The sequence below is a fragment of the Impatiens glandulifera genome, chromosome 4 (genome assembly GCF_907164915.1).
Source record: "Impatiens glandulifera chromosome 4, dImpGla2.1, whole genome shotgun sequence".
NCBI classification, from domain to species: Eukaryota; Viridiplantae; Streptophyta; class Magnoliopsida; order Ericales; family Balsaminaceae; genus Impatiens; species Impatiens glandulifera.
In genome coordinates, this window is record NC_061865.1 from 44,365,764 (window position 1) to 44,389,688 (window position 23,925).

General features: G+C 33.5%; 3 protein-coding genes across 3 annotated transcripts; all 3 read right to left on the reverse strand.

Annotated features, from left to right (window-relative positions):
• Window positions 1-809: 809 nt before the first annotated feature.
• On the reverse strand, window positions 810-1,473 carry LOC124934160 (18.1 kDa class I heat shock protein-like). The gene has a single exon (XM_047474641.1). It carries the CDS (start codon window positions 1,434-1,436, stop codon window positions 960-962), a length of 477 nt encoding a protein of 158 aa, XP_047330597.1. The 5' UTR covers window positions 1,437-1,473; the 3' UTR covers window positions 810-959.
• Window positions 1,474-10,348: 8,875 nt separating this feature from the next.
• LOC124934451 (18.1 kDa class I heat shock protein-like) lies at window positions 10,349-10,855 on the reverse strand. The gene has a single exon (XM_047474989.1). The coding sequence runs from the start codon at window positions 10,838-10,840 to the stop codon at window positions 10,364-10,366; it is 477 nt and encodes a 158-aa protein (XP_047330945.1). The 5' UTR covers window positions 10,841-10,855; the 3' UTR covers window positions 10,349-10,363.
• Window positions 10,856-22,225: 11,370 nt separating this feature from the next.
• On the reverse strand, window positions 22,226-22,725 carry LOC124934334 (18.1 kDa class I heat shock protein-like). The gene has a single exon (XM_047474852.1). It carries the CDS (start codon window positions 22,715-22,717, stop codon window positions 22,241-22,243), a length of 477 nt encoding a protein of 158 aa, XP_047330808.1. The 5' UTR covers window positions 22,718-22,725; the 3' UTR covers window positions 22,226-22,240.
• Between the last annotated feature and the right edge of the window lie 1,200 nt (window positions 22,726-23,925).

The window sequence follows — 23,925 nt, forward strand, 5'->3', positions numbered from 1 at the left end:
AGGTTAAATAAATAATTTTTGGTATTTTAATTCTTGCGAATTATTTATTTTTATCCATTGATATTTTATCAAAACTATTTTAAAATAAAATGAGTATAACATTTCTTCCAAATAATTTTATTATTGTTTTTTGTTATTTTTCTTAATAATTTAGATTTTAATTATCATAATAATTAATTTAATTAATTGTTGTAATTAAGTTTTGACATTGGGATTAATTATTTTGATTTTATTTATTCGAAAATAAATTAAAATAATTATTTTAATTTTATAAATTTGATAGGTAGATTTTTAGTGTTTACACATACAAAGAAACGAGGCATGATGAAAATTGGGTTAAGGTCGCGGGCTTCGGTCGCACGGGAATATTTTGTTCGAGATCTTGATTGGTGGGAAAATTTCGTTCAGATGCTTGTCTCGACGTTCGATCTTGATTAAAAGGTTCTAGCCAAAAATACCAAAAACACAAAATATAATTTTTCTCTCAATAGAAATCTATTTGCATAAAAACATCCCTAACATGAATCAAACATCAAACCTGCATCTATAGTATAAAAAAAAAAAATCAAAATAATTGTTGAAATCAATCATATTCCTCACATAAAATTATAAAGAATTTAAAGTAATTAAAAAAATTTTAGGGGCTACATCACCCCATTTTTTGTGCATTTTTATTAAATACAATATGTATATGGATTTTGAGCCTTTATTTTTAAACAAGGGTTCAAGAATTTTATGTAAAAAGGAGGGAGCTTATGCAATATAGAATGATACAATATTTATTACATTAATGATAACAAACATATGTGGATAATTAGAGAGATAATATATATTAATTCTGCAGCTCGCCTCACAGACATTACACAGGACATATTGATACTTTATTTGCACACAAAAGAAAAGAAAAGAAAACAAAATACTATAGATATAATTACTCAACATATGAATGAATTTTTGTTTCAGCCGGAGATGTCGATTGTCTTGATCTCCTGCTTCTTCTCCGGCTCCTTGGGTACAGTGACCGTGAGGACGCCGTTGTCCATAGTAGCATTGATCTGTTCCACCTTGGCGTTCTCCGGCAGCCTGAAGCGGCGGAGGAACTTGCCGCTGCTCCTCTCAAGTCGGTGCCACTTCTCGTTCTTCTCCTCCTGCTCTCTGCTCCTCTCGCCGCTGATCTGGAGAACCTTTCCGTCTTCCAACTCCACTTTCACCTCCTCCTTCTTCAGCCCAGGCAGATCGGCCTTGAATACGTGCGCCTCCGCTGTCTCCTTCCAGTCGATCCTTGCATTGGCGAAGGATGAGGTCTCTCGGGCGGAGGACGGAACATTATCCAGTACTGAACTCGAGAAAGGGAAACCCTCGAAGATGTCGAGACTTGAAAAGGGGTCGAAGATGTTGCTTCTTGGACCGCTGAAAATGCTTGGAATTAGCGCCATTAATTAATAGATTGACGAACAATAGAAATTGTTTGTAAAAATGCTTAGGAATGATATTGAAGAGTGACGATAGAAAGTGTATATATAGATATTGAAGAATGCTTAAGTGTTCAAATATTATCATAGAAGGAGTTCAATGTGGACCAGGCCATGGTTTAAGGTAATTAAAACTTTAATATTTGATATGTCTTTTAGTAAAAATGTCTATTTAATATAATAATATTGTTATTTATTAGTGTTGGAAGTCTTGGAAAGGCTGGAGATTATGCCCAAGTGGAAGGAATACTTGTAAAGAACTGCACTTTGACTAGGACAACGAATGGAGCTAGGATAAAAACATGGCCGGTAATATATAAATATTAATAATATTGAAGGGTAATTGATTTATTTATTTTTCTAACTATTAATTATTATTTGTTTTAATATAATTTAGGGAGGGAATGGATATGCTAGAAATATAACATTTGAGAATATTTTGCTTCACAATACAAAGAATCCTATCATTATTGATCAACATTATTGCAATACCACCCATTGTACTGAACAGGTTAATTGTTAAATACATTATTTCTTTAATCAAATTTCTGTTTTTTTTTTCTCTCTATTTTTTTGTTTTATTTTTACAGATGAAAGCTGTTAAAGTGAGCAATGTGAATTATATCAATATACAAGGAACATCGATCACAAAACATGCCATATTATTAGATTGCAGCACTCATGTCCCTTGCACCAACATTGTTTTTAAAAATGTGAATATCAAATCAATTTTCGGTGAAAAAACTTACTCCACCATGAATAATGTCATTTTCGATCCTTCTCCACATCCCCGAAGGTCCATTTACTTTAGGTCAAGTGTCTTCAAACTTGGAAAGAATGAATAGTTTCTCAAATCTCAAATCCAAAATCCAATATGGACTATATTGGTATAGGATATTAATTACTGCCAAATATTTTTATTGAGTAGTAGTTAGCAGTAAAAAGAATTGAATTGTTCATGTTTTAGTGACTTTTTTGCACCAGCATGTAACATTCATAATATTTATAAGTAATATATTGAATTTACTTACCTATTTATTTACTCTTTTTGGCATTTATTGTTATGTAACATATGTGAATGCTAAAATATTGAGATTTAGAACATCTTCAGCGCATGATCTGTGCCCGCACCGGACAACGTGGAAAAGGGCAGTTCATTGCTTTTTTTCATTTTTTGCACTGTAGGTAAAAGCAAAAGGAGGGCAGTGCCCTCTATGCCGGTAATGCACAACTCTGACATTTTCATTATTATATAATATAATATACTCTATAATATAGGAATATTATTTATATATTTAATTATACTATTGTTTTACTACTATTTTTAAATAACATTATAATAACATTAAATAAATATATATTCTAAAATTTTACTATAATATATATAATATAGGAATATTAATTATATATTTAATTATAAAAATATTAAAATATATTTTAAATTATAAAAATATTTTAAGTTATAATTACATTAACATGTTTTAAGGATGAAATTCTCAAATTTTACTGTAATATATATAATATAAGAATATTACTTATATATTTAATAAATAAATATATATTTTAAATAAATTAATATATATTTTTATTAATTATATTAACACGTTTTAAAGGTTTAAATTCTCAAATTTTCCTATAATATAGGAATATTAGTTATAATAGTATAAATTAGTTATTTATTTAAAATAGTATAAATAAAATTCACATTTAAATTATTTAGATAAGAGGGCGTGCGGAAGCATTAGAGTGTTTTGTCCAAGTACAACATTTACCCGCTTTCTGCTGAGGTGGAATATTGATTTGACAAAATAAGAGGGAAAAGATCTTGTGCGTTGTTGATGTTCTTATGTCAATTATGGTAATGATATGCATGTATTTGTTCTAGTTTTAACTACAAAAGGGACATAAGAGAAAAAAATACATATTATTAGTACTTTACTGATTTACCCATGAAAACATTTAAAGTGAGCAATGTGAAGTATATCAACATGAAGGGATCGTCGACGACTAAACATACCATATTTTTGGACTGTAGTGTCCATGTCCCTTGTAGTAACATTGTCTTTCAAAACGTGAATATAAGATTGAGTTCAGGTGAAAAAACTTATTCCACCTTAAAAAATGTAAATGGATTGTGTGCCTCCACTTTCCCAAAGGTCTTTCTTTAATGTATGGGCTATTTATCAAATTTTACATGGATTATGTTGACTACTAAGTCTTTTTTTATTAAAGTTAGGAGTAAAAGAAAGGGTTGAATTATACATGTTTAGACTTTATGATGGTATGCCACCAACATGAAACAATATTTATAATTTTCTATAATATTTTGAAATTATCTCATTATTTATGTCTTTTGGAATTTAATATTTGTTTCTACTTTAAATGTTGTGCAACAAAAATGCTAAAGTTCTGGTTTTTTAAATCAATAATGTTGTTGAAATTCATCTATTGATCAATTTCAAACTATATTCTAAATACAAACTTAAATAAAGAGGGAATAATGTGGAAACATAGCATAAAACTCTAAACTATATTAGACTCTTTATCAATGTTTAATTTAAGTAATTTTTTTTCACATCAAAATCATTCTTCCTAAATTTTAAAAATATAAATAAAATTTCGTCTCGTCAAAATGTCTGCAAGTCTAATTGAAAAAAAAGTTTATCAATTCCAGTTCATGATTGAAAAGAAAGAAAAAATATTCCGGCATATTTTAACATTTAAGGAAAAAAACATTTTAATATATTTTCGTAAACAATCAAAGTTAAATTTGAAAATTACAATTTTATCCAAATATAATTTTTTTTTAAATCTCCATTTAATAAAAACTTGTTTAAACACACAACGATAAAACATAACATGAAAAAAAAAGTTCATACAAATTAAATACATTAGTAAATTGGGCAAATAATGTAGGATCTATCGATCCACCGCCGGACATAAACTGTGACATAAGACGCATCATATCGGCTCTCTCCATCCTCATCCACTCTTCCATTTGAGCCTTCTCCATCCTCATCCTCTCTTTCATTTGAACCTTCTCAATCCTCATTTCAGCCTTTAACCTATTTTCCAACTCGTCCCTCGCGGTCTTCTCTTTGTCATTCTGAGCCTTCATCATCTCTTCCATATCATTGAGTCTTCTTTGCATTGTTACAGTCTCTTGACGTAGTTTTTTTTGGACGGTACAGGACCTTGAACTTGGGAAGCTAAAACTGATCCCACCCCTATAATCTTTCTCTTGTCTTGAGAGCCAAAAACTCCTTCAACCAAATCGACATCAGAAATGTCGGGACGTTCAACTCGTAAATATCTTAATTCATCCTACAAAAAAATATTATAATACAATTAATTGATAAAATATAAAGTAAACATATTTTATATACTTACAAATTTATTCAGTATGTGCAGATTAAAATTTTTGGTGTTAGTCGCCAAAAAGAAATCTTCATAGTTTGCAATTCATCATTCTCAGGTAGTGCAAGAATGAAAGTTATATTTTAATTAATTTGAAAATAATGCTAAAAAATAAGTCTTATCATTTATCGCTACAGTTGTGTAAATGATTTGCTACCAAAACAATGTGCATATTTTGATTTTTTTTTGTTTTCTATGCTGGTAGCGCTTCTTTTTTGTAATTAATATATATAATTTTAGATTAAAATGTTATATTAAGTACAAAATATGAAAGAAGAAACCTGAAATTTATCGGTAAAGTAATGGTTTTCAAGCAATCACTCACAATCTTGTTGGGTCATTTCATCAGGCTTATCCGCCCTAATTGCTTCCACATTTCCTTCGCACTTCCTTAACTTACTAAGATTTATGTCATACCTTCAATCCTCCCACATCGTCTTCATGTGTCTCAAGGCGTTGTTAGTAACAAGAGGGCAAATTATATTTTTCTTATTCATCTCAAATGAATTCTTACAAGTCTTTATAACAAAGCATAGACTTTTCATATGCTTGACTCTTCAAGTAACAAAGTAATTATTGTGAATATTAAATAAGTCTCCCACCCAAATCTATTAGTTATCCCACTCACCCCTAAATTAGAATATTAAACATTAAAATCTAAAAACTTATTAATTTAAATTTATTCAACAGGCGTCGACTCCATAACTCTCAATATCATATGAATCAAATTTATCTTGAAATAAAACGTTTTATAATACACAAATGAATAATTTCAAATAAATTTAACCCTTAAACTTAAATATTGTTTCCATCTCTCATTCCAATTAGTCTTTTACAACTCTTTAATAATGTTGTAACAACTCTGACTCCTAAATTACTTAGACCGAGTGAGGGATGTTTGAAACGTGAACATAAATAACGGAAAACAGAAACATGTGCGAAAGCGTTTTGTCATTTATAAAAAGTGGAGCTACAAAATTTCGGTTTATAAACATAAGACACGGTCATTGGCTTACAAAAATATGAAGATAGGGCCCTTTACTACAAAAATACAATATTTTAATAATAGACCCAATAAAGGGCTCGGTCTTCTGTCTTTGTCCCTCCTTTCACACACTTCTCTGCACCTTGCCCCACTCCAAGCCTTCCTTTAATTGTCATGAAAAGACTATAGTTGTGTACCTACACCACACAAGCATAGTGAGTCTAAAAACCCAGCAAGTTATAAAAAGATTTATAGATAACACTTTTAAAAGCATATTTGAATACATATGCTGGTTTATAAAGTATATCATCATTTGTGAAAGTATAGTAAGATCTTGAGCACATATTGGCCCTTTACTATTCAGAGTTGATCATGAAAGTTAGGAATCCTGTTCGAGCACATATTTGAAAAGGCACTCTTCGGAGTATATCCCTAAAGCCCACAACATGGTTAGACAATTGTCTGTGTGGGTAGGATCTTCCAGAGCTCATCCCAGATGTCCAGTCCTAATAGAAACTTCAGCACTTATTTTGGAATCAGACTACCAGAGCTCATCCTGTGTAGCCCTCCTCCCATACCGTCAATTCTCATACATCATTGTTCACAATAATTCCATAAAATATTTCATACTTTGAAAATCAGATCCTTCTTTTGAAAACAGATCCTTGTTAAAAAAAAAGAGATGGCACTTTGGAAAAGAGATTATCCTTTAGAATAGAGCTGGTACTTTAGAAAACAGATTGTCCTTTGAAACAGATCATACTTGGTTCATCAATAAAGATATGGATATGTAATGAAATAATGCTATAAAACATTGTGCATAATTTATATACTATACATGAATTATATAATCATGTGTGGGTTTCTAAAGAGTGATATAGAAAGGTTTTCTTGCCTTATACTTTGAAACTGCTAATGTTTGATCTTGCTATGAAGGTTGGCTGTTCTTTAAAGATTCTAGCGGATGTCTTCTGATTTTTAGTGAAGAGGGAAAATAGATTTATATTAATTAATCAATCTATGGTGAAATATATAAATATAAAGAGTCAAGATCGGTTGAGGAAAAGGGATGGTCATTGGCTTGACAAGTATGAGCAGAATAATATTTATAATGAATAGGGCTTGTCACATGCTGGTCTTAAGCATGAGTTTAATAAAAAGGATAGTCACTTACTTGTCATAGACATGGGTTTAATAAAAAGGCTGGTCACCTGCTTGTCATAGCATGTGTTTGATCAAAAAGGTTGGTCACCTGCTTTTCATAGATATGGGTTTGATAAAAAGGCTGGTCACCTTTTGTCATAGCATCTATTAATAAAAGGCGATGAAGAGGGCTGGTCACCTGCTTGTCATAACATGGGAAGGATGAAGCATGAGGTGGTTAAGCATGAGGTGGATAAGCATGAAGTGGATAATCATGAGGTGGCTAAGCATGAGGTGACTAAGCATGAGGTGGCTAAGCATGAGGTGGATAAGCATGAGGTGGCTAAGCATGAGTTAGAAAAATATAATCAGTCGGACCCCCACGGTCGGACCCCCTCGGTCGAACCCCCTCGATCGAACCCCCTCGGTGGAACCCCCTCGGTCGGACATAGATTTCTCTCGGTCCAAAATCTCATATTTGCCTTGGTCCTAATTTCTAATCACATGGGTGCTTGGTCTTGGCCAGGATCGAAGGCATCTAGTCAAATATGAATTTTAGGGTGTGACAACTCAACCCCACTAAAAAGGAATTTCGACCTCGAAATTAAAATTACCAAAAACTCTGGGTTTATTTCATAGATCTTTAAACGCATTTTTCTACATGAGCCTTCTTACAAAGATTACAAGTGCAGATGGATAAGCTAGAAAGGTTTGCTGGTTTGGTGGGTTGTATTCTACTTTGTTGTTGTTAATGGTTTTGTGGATTTCTATTTGGCCAATTATTTCTTGACTGTTGTGGGAGAGGATTCTTGTAATGGGTCGGCTGGAAGGGCTTCTTCGTCTCTAACTCTTGAGATTCTCTTCCTGGATAACTTCTCCTCTTGGCCTGATCCTCCCTAACAATGTCTTGGTTGTCCTTCACGGCCATCAAAACCCTATCAATGGTCTCACGCAAAGATGAAGTGTTGCTTAATCGGACATCGCGTAGGATTGTTGCGTTCAGCCCCTCCAAGAAATGGTTCAACTCCAAGGCAGCATTTCCAGCTATCATGGGTACAAAATACTTGCCTCGCTCGAACTTCTTCACATAATCGGCAACACTAGCATCCCCTTGGCGGATTTCCAGGAACTCTCTGGCAAGCTTATTCCTGGTGTTTAAGGTGAAATATTTTCCATAGAAAACGACTTTGAACTCTTCCCAAGTTTCTGCATTAAGGTCGAGAATGGCCTTGGCGCCTTGTCACCAGATCCTAGCATCGTTTTTAAACATAAAGGAAGCGCACCTAACCTGGTATGATTTGCTGCACTACATGAACGTAAAGATAGTCTCCATGGATTGCATCCATTCTTCAGCCTCAAATGGGTCCGTGCTTCCTCTAAAGTCTACTGGTTTGAAGCCTATGAACTTCTTATTGACTGGTCGTTGGCTGCCATCATTAGTGTTGCAATTGAAATTGTGGTTGTTACAATTAGCCTGGAACATGTCACGCATCTGCTCACTTTGGATTCGGTTTTGGTCCCTCATTTGCTCATTTTTCATGCGGTTTTGATCCCTCAAGGCATCAACTAGGTCTGATCAGAAGTGGTCTCGGTATGTCTCCTCTAAGGGTGTAGAAACATTGGACCTGGTTCCTCTTCTCATGGTTCTAATGAGAATAACACTTTTCCTTTTATTATCAGCTTAACATTTTATTGAGATGCATAAGCTGAGTTGCTAGTCTTATCAATTTATTATTTTGACAGAACTAATGTAATTGTAATGAAAATGATTTCATGCTGAATTCAAAACAACTTACAGATTTTTAAGGCGAGCTCTTGGAGGTGCAATTGTAGGAGCGTGGGTGAAAGTACTAAGGTTCGTAACCGTTGCTCTGATACCAACTATAACAACCCTAACTCCTAAATTACTTAGACCGAGTGAGGGATGTTTGAAACGTGAACATAAATGACGAAAATCAGAAACATGTGCGGAAGTGTTTTGTCATTTATAAAAAGTGGAGCTACAAAATTTCGGTTTATAAACATAAGACACGGTCTTTGGCTTACAAAAATATCTAGATAAGGTCCTTTAATACAAAAATACAGTCTTTTAATAATAAACCCAACAAAGGGCTCGGTCTTCTGTCTTTGTCCCTCATCTCACACATCCCTGCACCTTTGCCCCACTCCAAACCTCCCTTTAATTTTCATAAAAAGACTATAGATGTGTACCTACACCACACAAGCATAGTGAGTCTAAAAAACTAGCAGGTTATAAAAAGATTTATAGATAACACTTTGAAAAACTTCTTTGAATCCATATGATGGTTTATAAAGTATACCATCATTTGTGAAAGTATAGTAAGATCTTGAGCACATATTGTCCCTTTACTATTCAGAGATGATCCTGAAAGTTAGGAATCCAGTTTGAGCACATATTTGGAAAGGCACTCTTCGGAGTCTATACCTAAAGCCCACAACCTGGTTAAAAACTTGTCTGTGTGGGTAGGATCTTCCAGAGCTCATCCCCGAAATCCAGTCCCAATAGAAACTCCATCACATATTTTGAAATCAGACTACCAGAGCTCATCCTGAGTACCCTTCTCCAATACCGTCAATTCTCATACATAATTGTTCCCAATTGAAAGGATCTTCTGATCAATCCAGAGATCCTTTGGATTCCATTAGTAATGAGGATTCGGAATATCACACATTGATCAATCAAAGAGAGATTCAACAACTAAAAGACATATTTTGAAATCAGACTACCAGAGCTCATCCTGAGTACCCTTCTCCAATACCGTCAATTCTCATACATAATTGTTCACAATGATTCCATAAAACCTTTCATACTTTGGAAAACAGATCTTTCTTTTGAAAACAGATACTTGTTATAAAAGAGATGGTACTTTGAAAAACAGATTATCCTTTAGAAAAGAGCTGGTACTTTGGAAAAGAGATTGTCCTTTGAAACTCAAAGATCATACTTGGTTCATCAATAAAGATATGGATATGTAATAAAATTATGCAATAAAAACAGAATGCATAATTTATATAATATACATGAATTATATAATCATGTTTGGGTTTAAGAGTGATATAGAAATATTCATTTAACCCATTTTAAATTGTTTGGTGTATTTATAATATTTATTTGTAATAAAAATAAATTCAAACTATAATTATAAATATGGTGTAATATTTGGGTGTCAACAATAATAGAAATAAATTGTTTATCAAAATATTCTTTGGTAATACGATATCGATTACAAACATTACAAACATATTGATACTTTATTTGCACACAAAAGAAAAGAAAACAAAATACTAAAGATATAATTACTCAACATACGAATCAATCATTGTTTCAGCCGGAGATGTCGACATTCTTGATCTCCTGCTTCTTCTCCGGCTCCTTGGGTACAGTGATCGTGAGCACACCGTTGTCCATAGTAGCATTGATCTGTTCCACCTTGGCGTTCTCCGGCAGCCTGAAGCGGCGGAGGAACTTGCCGCTGCTCCTCTCAACTCGGTGCCACTTCTCGTTCTTCTCCTCCTGCTCTCTGCTCCTCTCGCCGCTGATCTGGAGAACCTTTCCATCTTCCAACTCCACTTTCACCTCCTCCTTCTTCAGCCCAGGCAGATCCGCCTTGAATACGTGCGCCTCCGCCGTCTCCTTCCAGTCGATCCTTGCATTGGCGAAGGCTGAGGTCTCTCGGGCGGAGGACGGAACATTATTCAGTACTGAACTCGAGAAAGGGAAGCCCTCAAAGATGTCGAGAGTTGAAAAGGGGTCGAATATGTTGCTTCTTGGACCGCTTAAAATGCTTGGAATTAGCGCCATTAATTAATAGATTGGATGATATATTCGTTTTCTGAATGATTATAGAAAGTGTTTTTAGTCTTGTAGAAATGCTTCGGAGATGTTGCTGACTGACGATAGAAAGTGTATATATAAACAATAATAGGAGCTGAAAGAGAAATGTAGACAATTCTAGGGCCTTCATTAGTATTCTCATTTGTTCTAGTTGGCTTATAATACTCTACACGTGTCTCCTTTTTTATAAGTTTTTGTCTATGATAGGAGATGATTGTGTTGCCATTAATAATAAGGAGTTCAATGTGGACCAGGCCATGGTTTAAGGTAATTAAAACTTTAATATTTTATATGTCTTTTAGTAAAAATGTCTATTTAATATAATAATATTTTTATTTATTAGTGTTGGAAGTCTTGGAAAGGGTGGAGATTATGCCCAAGAGGAAGGGATACTTGTAAAGAACTGCACTTTGACTAGGATAACCAATGGAGCTAGGATAAAAACATGGCCGGTAATATATAAATATTAATAATATTGAAGGGTAATTGATTTATTTATTTTTCTAACTATTAATTATTATTTGTTTTTAATGTAATTTAGGGAGGGAATGGATATGCTAGAAATATAACATTTGAGAATATTTTGCTTCACAATACAAAGAATCCTATCATTATTGATCAACATTATTGCAATACCACCCATTGTGCTGAACAGGTTAATTGTTAAACACTTTATTTCTTTAATCCAATTTCTATTTTTTTTTTCTCTCTAATTTTTTGTTTTATATTTACAGATGAAAGCGGTTAAAGTGAGCAATGTGAATTATATCAACATACAAGGAACATCGGTCACAAAACATGCCATATTTTTAGATTGCAGCACTCATGTCCCTTGCACCAACATTGTTTTTAAAAATGTGAATATCAAATCAATTTCCGGTGAAAAAACTTACTCCACCATGAATAATGCCATCTTTGATCCTTCTCCACATCCCCGAAGGTCCATTTACTTTAGGTCAAGTGTCTTCAAACTTGGAAAGAATGAATAGTTTCTCAAATCTCAAATCTAAAATCCAACATGGACTATATTGGTATAGGATGTTAATTACTGCCAAATATTTTTATTGAGTAGTAGTTAGTAGTAAAAAGAATTGAATTGTTCATGTTTTAGTGACTTTTTTGCACCAGCATGTAACATTCATAATATTTATAAGGTATATATTGAATTTACTTATCTATTTATTTACTCTTTTTTGGCATTTATTGTTATGTAACATATGTGAATGCTAAAATATTGAGATTTATGTCAATTATGGTAATGATATGCATGTATTTGTTTTAGTTTTAACTACAAAAGGGACATAAGAGAAAAAAAATACATATTATTAGTACTTTACTAATTACCTATGAAAACAGTTAAATTGAGCAATGTGAAGTATATCAACATGAAGGGATCGTCGACGACTAAGCATACCATATTTTCGGACTGTAGTGTCCATGTCCCTTGTAGTAACATTGTCTTTCAAAACGTGAATATAAGATTGAGTTCAGGTGAAAAAACTTATTCCACCTTAAAAAATGTAAATGGATTGCGTGCCTCCACTTTTCCAAAGGTCTTTCTTTAATGTATGGGCTATTTATCAAATTTTACATGGATTATGTTGACTACTAAGTCTTTTTTATTAAAGTTAGGAGTAAAAAAAAGGTTGATGGTATGCCACCAACATGAAACAATATTTATAATTTTCTGTAATATTTTGAAATTATCTCATTATTTATGTCTTTTGGAATTTAATATTTGTTTCTACTTTAAATGTTGTGCAACAAAAATACTAAAATGCTGGTTTTTTAAATCAATAATGTTGTTGAAATTCATCTATTGATCAATTTCAAACTATATTCTAAATACAAACTTAAATAAAGAGGGAATAATGTGGAAACATAGCATAAAACTCTAAACTATATTAGACTCTTTATCAATGTTTAATTTAAGTAATTTTTTTCATATCAAAATCATTCTTCCTAAATTTTAAAAATATAAATAAAATGTTCATCTTGTCAAAATGACTGCGAGTCTAATTGAAAAAAAGTTTATCAATTCCAGTTGATGATTGAAAAAAAGAAAAAATATTCCGGCATATTTTAACATTTAAGAAAAAAAAACATTTTATTATATTTTTGTAAACCATCAAAGTTAAATTTGAAAATTACAATTTTATCCAAATATAACTTTTTTTAAATCTCCATTTAATAAAATCTTGTTTAAGCACACAACGATACTACATAACATGAAAAAGGGTTTGATAGGATCGACAACACCAATAGAGACGGGGGTCTGACTATTGATGATGGTTTAAGAAAAACGGTTTGATAGAAATCATGTTAAAGATTTAAATCACTTTCTATTCTGCACAAACCCTTACAAACTCTTGAACGATTCAAGTGCAGAAACGTTTGCTCAGATTTGAAGCTAAGAACTAAGAATGAGAAGATAATAGAATGAAAAGACACAGTAGTTTATTTATAGATGTTCGGAGCAAACTCTCATACGTCACCCCTTCTTTCAACCACCGGAAGGATTCACTATACCTTCGACTCAAATACAATCGCACAATTAGCTCACTGTTGAACAGAACATACTCTGTTCAACTTACAATATGATGAAGTATATCACTCAGCTAAAACAATGCTTTGATTCTAACTCTCTCTTGGCAAACACACAGTAAAGCAAGAAAGTAGTTCTTAAGATTGTAAACTCAATAGATCTCTTGTATTTTTCAGTGTTCAGCAAATTGTGTCTAGTTAATGGTTCTTTCGTTGTCCTTGAGGATCTTTAAATAAGGAGCAGGTACCAACGGTCGAATCTTCCATAATGACACATGGAGAGCTTCCATTGGAACACCTCCAAAGTACACAACAAACTCTGAGCACCAGGATCGTGGCCGTACCAATTAGGTAGTGCGCCAAATATTCTTCTAGGATATTCCTGCAAAAACAAGTAGTGGGAAGAATATTTGCTTACGTGACATTAATATATTGGTTGCAACTGACTGTCGTACCTATCTTCACTTCAACATCTCGACTCACTACCAATTTCTTTTTTTAACAGGATCAAACAATTTATATGACTTAGATTTTTCATCATACCCGATAAATATGTACTTCTTGCTCCGATCTACTAACTTTATCTTGTGCTGACTTGGTACTTGCCCATAGGCCACACTATCGAAAACCTTGAGATGAAAGACAATCGGCTTCATACCACTCCAAATCTCTTGAGGCGTCTTCTCTCATATATTTGCTTGTGGACATCTATTTTTTACATAGATTGCGCACTGCACTGCCTCTGCCCAAAACTGTTTCGGCATATTCTTTCCTTTCAATATAAATCGAACCATGTCGAGAATAGTTTGGTTCTTTCGTTCTGCTACACCGTTTTGCTGCGGAGAATGTGGAGCATTCAAGAAACCCTATATTCCATGTTCCTCATAGTATTTGTTGAACTCGGTAGAAGTGAACTCACCTCCTCTGTCAGATCGGACTACTTTGATAACTTTGTATGTTTATTTCTCCACCATCACTTTAAATTTCTTAAAGGTTTCAAACACTTATGACTTCTCCTTTAGAAAATAAACCCACGTCTTTCTCGAAGAATCATCAATTAAAGAAAGGAATTATCTCTTACCACTAAATGATTCTGGAGTTATTAGCCCACATAAATCAATATGGATCCGTCCAAGGCTACTTTTGAAGCATCTCCGAAAGAAATGGATTCGGACTCTACCTTTGAGAGTATTTTGAATAAGCTCTCGTCTCCACACATGTGGTTATTTGCGCCAGTATCCAAGCACCAAAACGAGTTATCAGAACAACTAGGTTTGATCTCGGTTTTTGGAATTTTTTTCAACAGCAACAATCCTTCATCTTCTTTCCCAGCAAAGGAGTTTTTGGTTCCTCATTTTCTTTTCGGATTTACAGTCTTTGAAAATATGACCCAACTTTCCGCAATTGTAGCATTTTATCTATTAAAAATCCTTGGCAATATGCCCATTCTTTCCACTGTCATAACACTTAATATTATTGTTTGTGTTTGTTCGGTCACCCCGCGCTTGACCTCGGCCATGCCAGTTATGTTGGTCGACTTGCTCACTTCGTCATCCTCCTCTTCCTCTTCCTCTACCACATAGGCTTCTTCCTCTTCCTCTGCCTCTAGTACTCTGAGCATAGATCACCTTCTCCTCTTTTATTATCACCTTCGCCTGGAGAGCCTATTCAAGAGACTCCCACTTCTTGTTTTTCATTCTTTGCTCATGCACTTCCAGGGACCCAGCAAGCTCTTCAATGGTGAGCGTTGATAGATCATTGGATTCCTCTATTGTGCACACGATATTTTCAAAACTATCTGTCAATGACCTCATAATTTTTTCAACAAATTGGTTTGATGAAAGACTCTCACCATTCCGATTTAGTTTGTTCACAACGGTCTTAACCCGAGTAATAAACTCATATACGCTTTCAGACTCTTTCATCCTCATGTTTTCCAAATCACCCCTTAAGGTTTGAAGCCGAACTTACTTCACATGTTCGTCTCTTTTGTTGGCTATTTCGAGTGTATCCCATGCCACTTTGAAAGATTTTACGTCAGCTATCTTCTCAAAACCAAATTCGTCGACATATTGGTATAGTAGATATAGAGCCACCCTATCTTTAGCTTGAACGAACTTCAATGCGCTCAACTAGGCATTTGAATACCCATATGTGTTCTCTAGTTCCTCATACCCAGTCTAGACCACATCCTAGTTATCTTGGGAGCCCAAAAAGGGCCTTCATCTGCACATTCCAATTGTCGTAGTTGACACCTTTTGTCAACTTGGATAGTGGTATGCCATTAGTTAGACCTGTCATTTCTCTCAAGTGTTTACACACAACACACACACTTCATAAAACTCTCGATTGCTTTTTTTCTCTCTCTCGACCTGCGCACACCGCAACATTCTCTTTTGAGACTGGCATGTTTTCTAACGCTCACCTCACACACAATAGCTCTAATACTAATTTGTTGGTAACAAGAGGGCAAAATATATTTTTCTTATTCATCTCAATGGATTCTTACAAGTCTTTATAAGAAAATATAGACTTTTCATATGCTTGAATATAGACTTTTCATATGCTTGACTCATCAAATGACAAAGTAATTATTGTAAATATTAAATAAGTCTCTCACACAAATGTCTTGGTTATCCCACTCACCCCTAAATCATTGTTATTACTCTAGAAATATTAAATATTAAACATTAAAAACTAAAAACTTATTAATTTAAATTTATTCAACAAGCGTCCACTCCATAACTCTCAATATCATCTAAATCAAATTTATCCTGAAATAAAACGTTTTATAAGAAACAAATAATTAATTTCAAACAAAAATGTATTAAAAAGATTAACTTACGATAACAGAATGACAGAGTATCGAAAGCGGTGGGTTGAGGTGGTTCCAATGGACTGTGCAATGTAGAATAATATTATTTTGAAGTCAAGGATAGGAGAAGAAGTGGTTCAGGTAGTTTATGAGTTGGGGGAGAAAACGGTTTTCTTTTGGAATCTAGTTTCGTTCATCAGTCCAGCAGCTCCGTTCCATCGAGTTTTGGTAGAGGTTACGGTTAATAAAGCAAATGGAGAAAGGCTTAGCAAGAGGACAAGGCAGAGCATATAGATTCCTCTTAGTGTGTATAAGAGAAGATTAGGAAAAAGAACTGCATGCATGCGTGAAGACGAAGAGACCAAAGCAAGAACAGGCGAAAAGTATTCCGGCGAGTTCTGATTCTCTATACGTTTTTCGATCTTCACAAACTCAGGTACTTCTTTCTTAATTTCATTTCTTGTTTGTTACATGAGGCATCAGTTCTGTACCCCAATTCCAGTTAAAGATAGACTGAAATGTAGCTCATTTGATTCATAGATCGCTTATTCTTATTGTCTGAAATTGCTTGCATGTTTGGATAAAACCTTAGCTAATAGTCTTCGTGTTAGGATTAGTCTAGATCTATGATTAAAATCTGATCTCATCTAGTCTTAAATCTCAAGTAAATTACTGCTGAAATCGCAACACTACAGTCACCGGAAGTGTGAATTGTGAATTAGTTCATAGTCTCATAAGCTAGAACAGAGCTCCAATAGGTGGAAGAACGCCCCCGTCATTGATCCGGTCGATTTCTTCGAACGAAACAGCAGTTACAATATTTCTTTTCGACCCCTTCTCATGTGTTCTATCGCAACAACAAGCTTCATTTAGGAGTTTTCCTGGTAGGAAGGTGACCCCGGCAGCGACGAACCCTGTGATTGTGGAGCACCGGCAAAGCGGAACAAATCCCCACCATAAAAATCTGAAGATCAGATAAAAAAACAGATTCTTGCTGTTCTTCGATGCCGAATTCCAGAATCACCCGAGCATGGGTTGGATGAAGACGTAGACGAGGACCTTCGAAGTTGTTTCGGCTGCTTTGCTTTATTCTGGGAAGATGCTTTGCTCTAGGACGACGGATGTTTCGGGTGTATTATTTAATTTCAATAATAATCTAATTTAAATTAAGTGTATATTTATAATAGTTTTATAATAAAAAAAATTAAAGAGATAAAAATTATTAAATAATAAAAAGTTGAAGAAAGAAAATTATACTCAATTATTAAATAATTTAAGTGAAGCATATATAATTAAACAAAAGAGAAAAATTGATATACATAACCTATTTCTAAGTTGACATTTTCAATCATATTTATAAGATGACATTTTCAATTCATATGTATATATATAATTTAATATAAATAATATATATATATATAATTTTTTTTAATTAATTACCTTGGGCTATCGCCCACCCAGCCCGCTACGTGGCTCCGCCATTGGGTGTATACATCGCCGAAAATCGCCCAGTGCTGAAGACGGAAGGTGAAGAAGAAAAGTCATCTATTTCTTTTTATTATTCCTTCTGGTTTCCTCTAACACCGTATTTGTTTAAAATGACCTAAATACTTTAATTTCGAATTAATTAAATAATTCGAAATTAAATGGTCCTAGGTTCTTTCTTTTATTTGAATTGAACCCCTTAATTTATATTTTATTTTATTTTGTCTTCAAATTTTAAAAATTAAAAAATAAAATAATTTTTAGAGTCCTATTCCTTTCCAGAATTTAGCAAACTACTTTGAAACGATGATTCAAACATTTATTAACTTCTTCAAAAAAATTTCATTTCTGGAATTTTTAGGACCTGTTTGGCAAAACCCGAAACTTTATAAAGTTATAACTTAAATTTCATGAAACCAAAAATAATGAAATTAAAAATGTAGCTTCATAAGAAAAATTTCAATGCCCATCAAATGTTTTAGAATTTTTGGGATTCATTTGAAAAAATGTCTATCTTCGCGGTGTCATACATAGAGTTCAATAATTTCGAAAATTCCAAACATGATTCCTATGAGCTTCTAGAAATATTATTGACTATTATGTGAAATTTCGGGAATTTGGGAATTATTTTTGAAAATAAATCGTTTTAATTTGTTGTTTATGGAAATTTTCTTAACTTTAAAAAATTTAAAAGGTAAACACTCAAACTTTTAAATAATTTATTCTTCCCTCTTCATTTTAAAGGAATAAATTTTTAATCTTTTATTCGTATCCTCATCCTCCTCATTTATGCTCATTTGTTCTCCCACGGGAATCGTGTCTCACACTATGTTGTCGCTCTAACCTTGATTATGCCCTATGAATAGGATTAGCCCCTTTGTAAAATGGTTAAGATTTTCTCACACAATCAAAAGAATTATGAACTCAGAACGAAAACGTAATAATCCTTTAAACATCAATTGACCAATTACTTAGGAGTAGAGACTGTTTGTGAAGACATACGTATAGGACATAACGTCGTAGGCCTTTCTTAATATGTAACCAAACACCGGACTCTTAAAACGAATCTCTGATTTTATTTTCTTTAATTTCTTTGAGAAGAAAACTAATGTGGCACTCTAAAGTCAATTAAATCGATATATCCGCGAGTTGATCGATTTAAAACATGTACGGGCCAATTCAAAAGGCCTATGTTAAAGAACTTTATTTTGGTTCGTCATCTCTTCCCACATTTTTACGGGATGCAGAGAAAGGTAAGTCTAAGAGTTTTTTTTTAACATATCTCTCCTTAACACAAAAAAACGTTTTCTCTTAAAAAACATTGCATGGTTGAACCTACAATAAAAATCTCCGTCTCCTACCGCAGGAGCACGTGAGGAAGTTAAGGCATATGGTCGATAATTTATATTTTAGTTTTACTATTTTCTTGTTCAAGCTAGCGCTAAGAGTGATTTCCCACTTTTGTGTGAATATTTTTATTTTTTTTCTAAATAAGTAATACAAGCATACATTCAAGCAAATAAAATCAAAATTACACAAAGCATGTTGTAATCCAGGAAAACCATTCGATTCCATGAAAACTCGAGGTTTGAGAATTTCAACATCAGTTTACCTACTTCACCTCGATCCCAATACAAGTATTTTATGTTAGGGTGCGGGAGTCTCTCGGTCGGGGTGCTAAGACCTCTCAATCCTTGGTTAGAATTCTCGGTCGGATTCTAGAATTCTAGGTCGAATGCCTCGGTCCTGGGTTCGAGTGTTCTTGGTCCGGTGCGATATTCCTTGGTCTTAGGTCTGACATCTCGGTTCTATGTGAAAGTCATCGGTCTTGGGTTCAGGAGTTCTTGGTCGGGTGCAAGACTCCTCGATCCCAAGTTCGACTTCTCAGTCGGATGTAAAAATCATCGGTCGGACCTCTCGATCGGTCCTAGATAAAGAACATCGGTCAGACCTCTTGGTCCTAGATGAAAAACCTCGGTCGGGCCTATCGGTTCTAGGTTATGTTTTTTTGTCGGACCTCTCGATTTGGACCAAAGATTCTTGGTCCTCAAGAACATCAAAATTATAGGTTTTTCAATTTTGATGGAGACTTGGATTCTTCGATACAAGGGCCTAACTAGCTTCACAAAGCTCTTAAGAACATTTAGAACATCATCCCAATGTATAATCGACATGTGTGATGATAAATTCATTCAAAACAATTTATGGCCAAAATTGTGTTTTTAGTTTTAATGTTGTTTTTATGTATAATGAGCTTGCAAATAGCTTCCTTTTACTTCATATACTTGATTGGTACCAATACATGAACACTGCATGTTCATTTGGACCAATTCAAGAACTCAAAATTTTTATTTATTTTTAAAAAAAAATTATTTTGATCAAACATGATTGGGATGGATCAAACATGATTAAAATAGTTTCTCAACATCATTAGAAACATGTTGGGAAGCCTTTTGAGTTATTGGTCTTAAGGATTAACCCAAGAACAGTTGTCCAACATCATTAGAATTATTTTATTTTTAAAATTCAAATTTTGGTTTTTTTGTTTAAGGTTGATTGATTGATTCTAACATAAACAAAATCTTGGAAATGATCCTATAATCGATTTCCAATCCAAAAATTCATTAACTAGACAATATACAAACTTGTGAATATTAAAATATAAAAATTTCAAATTCAAACTGGAAGTATGAATTAAAGGGTGATTGGAATCATATCAATGATTGAAGAATACTCTTTAAACCTTAGGGAAGTTTTGGGGATGCTCAGATCCAAGTTTTAAGAGCTTACACGGAATTTCAAAAAATCTAGAAGCTTAGAGCTTCAATGGAAGATTTTCTGTCATTTTTTATTTGAAGCTAGAGATTAGATCTCTTGGCTTCATAATTGTTAAGGAAGGTTAATTATAGCCTCTCGAAGTCGGTTGTGGGCTTCAAGTGGATCGAATCAGGCAATAGTAATTAATGGTGTTTTGGTTGTTCTTCATCCAACTTGTTGATATAAGTCATGATTATGATTTTATATGTAGGAGAAATAATCATAGTGGTAGTGTGATCATTTCACCTTTTGAACGGAGTCAATCCGTCTAGAAACGATAAAATTTGATCTTTGAAAAATCAAAGATGGCTATGGATGATTATCCATCCGGCGTCGTGATGAAGACAATGATCGGAGGATGAAACAACGTTGTTTCGGACGAGAACGCTAACGTAGAGCGGTCTGTTGGCGTTTCGTCAATGTTTTGGCCTTTCCATTGTGTTCTGGTTGACGGAGCCAACGTTCGTGTTAGTCGGTCCGCTGCTTCTTGGACACACACTCCTTCCGTTGCAGCGGGCTATGCTGGCGCGTCTGAGGAATTTGAGAAGATTCCAATGTCTATCTAATGGACGTTGTTCTGGATGTAACAATAAATCTGGGCATCGGCTACCCCCGATTACTGATTTATTTTTATTTTAAAACCTTAAAGGTTTGTTTGAATTTTTTTTTCAGCCTTCATGTTTTAATTTTGATATTTTAAATACACATAATATTAAAAATAAATATGACAAATATTTTGTCAATTTATTTTATTTCTTTAAAATTTTTGGGTTAAATTAATAATTTTTGGTATTTTAATTCTTACGAATTATTTATTTTTATTCATTGATATTTTATTAAAACTAGTTTAAAATAAAATGAGTATAACATTTATTTCAAATAATTTTATTATTGTTTTTGGTTATTTTTCTTAATAATTTAGATTTTAATTATTATAATGATTAATCTAATTAATTGTTGTAATTATGTTTTGAGCTTCGAATTAATTATTTTGATTTTATTTATTCGAAAATAAATTAAAATAATTATTTTAATTTTATAAATTTGATAGGTAGATTTTTAGTGTTTACACATACAAACAAACGAAGCACGATAAAAATTGGGTTAAGGTCGAAGGCCTCGGTCGCATGGGAATATTTTGTTCGAGATCTTGATTGGTGGGAAAATTTCGTTCAAATGTTTTTTTCGACGTTCGATCTCGATTAAAAGGTCCTAGCCAAAATACCAAAAACACAAAATATAATTTTTCACTGAATAGAAATCTAATTGCATAAAAACATCCCTAACATGAATCAAACATCAAACCTGCATCCATAATATAAAAAAAATCAAAGTAATTGTTGAAAATCAATCATATTCCTCACATAAAATTATAAAGAAATTTAAAGTAAATAAAAACTTTTTAGGGGCTACAGCACCCCATTTTTGGTGCATTTTTATTAAATACAATATGTATATGGATTTTGAGCCTTTATTTTTAAACAAGGGTTCAAGAATTTTATGTGAAAAGGAGGGAGCTTATGCAATATAGAATGATACAATATTTATTACATTAATGATAACAAACATATATTGAACATATATTGATAATTAGAGAGATAATATATATTAATTCCGTAGTTTGTCTCACACACATTACACTTTTACTTTATTTGCACACAAAACAAAACAAAACAAAATACGCTAGATATGAATGAATTTTTGTTTCAGCCGGAGATGTCGATGGTCTTGATCACCTGCTTCTTCTCCAGCTCCTTGGGTACAGTGACCGTGAGGACGCCGTTCTCCAAATTAGCATTGATCTGTTCCACCTTGGCGTTCTCCGGCAGCCTGAAGCGGCGGAGGAACTTGCCGCTGCTCCTCTCAACTCGGTGCCACTTATCGTTCTTCTCCTCCTGCTCTCTGCTCCTCTCGCCGCTGATCTGGAGAACCTTTCCATCTTCCAACTCCACTTTCACCTCCTCCTTCTTCAGCCCAGGCAGATCCGCCTTGAATACGTGCGCCTCCGCTGTCTCCTTCCAGTCGATCCTTGCGTTGGCGAAGGCTGAGGTCTCGCGGGTGGAGGACGGAACATTACCCAGTACTGAACTCGAGAAAGGGAAGCCCTCGAAGATGTCGAGACTTGAAAAGGGGTCGAAGATGTTGCTTCTTGGACCGCTGAAAATGCTTGGAATTAGCGCCATTAGTTAATAGATTGGATGATATATTTGTTTTCTGAATGATTATGGAAAGTGTTAATTTGTAGTCTTGTAGAAATGCTTCGGAGATGTTGCTGACTGACGATAGAAAGTGTATATATAAACAATAATAGGAGCTGAAAGAGAAATGTAGACAATTCTAGGGCCTTCTTTAGTATTCTCATTTGTTCTAGTTGTCTTATAATACTCTACACGTGTCTCCTTTTTTTATAAGTAGATGTTTCTATATATTTCAATCACTTTCTTATTTTTTTTTTTACTTTAATGATTATCATTAAATTTTAATTTTGATTTACAAAATTCCAGTCTAATCTATGACATAATTAGTTTGCAATTCATTTCACTACATAATTATTAGATAAAATTATTTAACCATAATTAGTTTGCAACTCATCATCAAATGAATCACATATAATGGACGGTGATCATGTGACGTTGTTTGCATTATCGTTCGACAATCGTGTTGAGGTCTAGATTTTCAAACTATTACTTTCGGTTTAAAAAAAATGGAACTACTTATGGACATGATTCCTCTCTCAAGAAGATAAGTAGACAACCTTTCATGCATGATTTTCGAAAAATGAATCTTGTCCTTCTAAAAGGAAAGAAGACAAATATTTATCCCCGGTATGGAAATAAAATTTCCTAATAATCCGAGTTGATGATGATTTGTGGTTTCATTAGACAGTCGAAACATACCATGGACGCAATGAAACGAGTAAATTTTAGGACTAAATCCTAAACTAGAGACCGTTTCAGATTCAAAGTGAGTTTGAATATCTCTAAAATAAATACATACAAAGGATTATCTATTCTAGTTCTTCCTCGTGTCTCGTGTGTTGTTAAAACTTTTTAGACACCATGAAGAGGTGCTGGCGTTCAAACTTTAATTTTATGGTTAAGAAAATTAGGGATATCGTCTAACTTTTTAAAAAGAATGATGAATAGAAAAATTAATTTGAAACGCTAAGCAATCGGAAAAAATAAATCAATAAGCAAAGTATTCGTCACAAGGTTGAGATAATGAAAACATGACTGGACAATCTCACAAAGTATGTTGATCTGTCAATATACCGATGATATTTCAACAAAACAGAAAAATGATGGTTACTAATGTCAAGGTTGAGGTTTTGAAATCACCACTAGGAAATATCGTTAGGTGTGCCGATTCGGCCATATATATCACAATTATA

What these genes read in the sequence shown, in the direction of transcription:
- LOC124934334 (XM_047474852.1), bottom strand. Translation starts at nt 22,717, where the DNA reads ATGGCGCTAATTCCAAGCATTTTCAGCGGTCCAAGAAGCAACATCTTC.
- LOC124934451 (XM_047474989.1), bottom strand. Translation starts at nt 10,840, where the DNA reads ATGGCGCTAATTCCAAGCATTTTAAGCGGTCCAAGAAGCAACATATTC.
- LOC124934160 (XM_047474641.1), bottom strand. Translation starts at nt 1,436, where the DNA reads ATGGCGCTAATTCCAAGCATTTTCAGCGGTCCAAGAAGCAACATCTTC.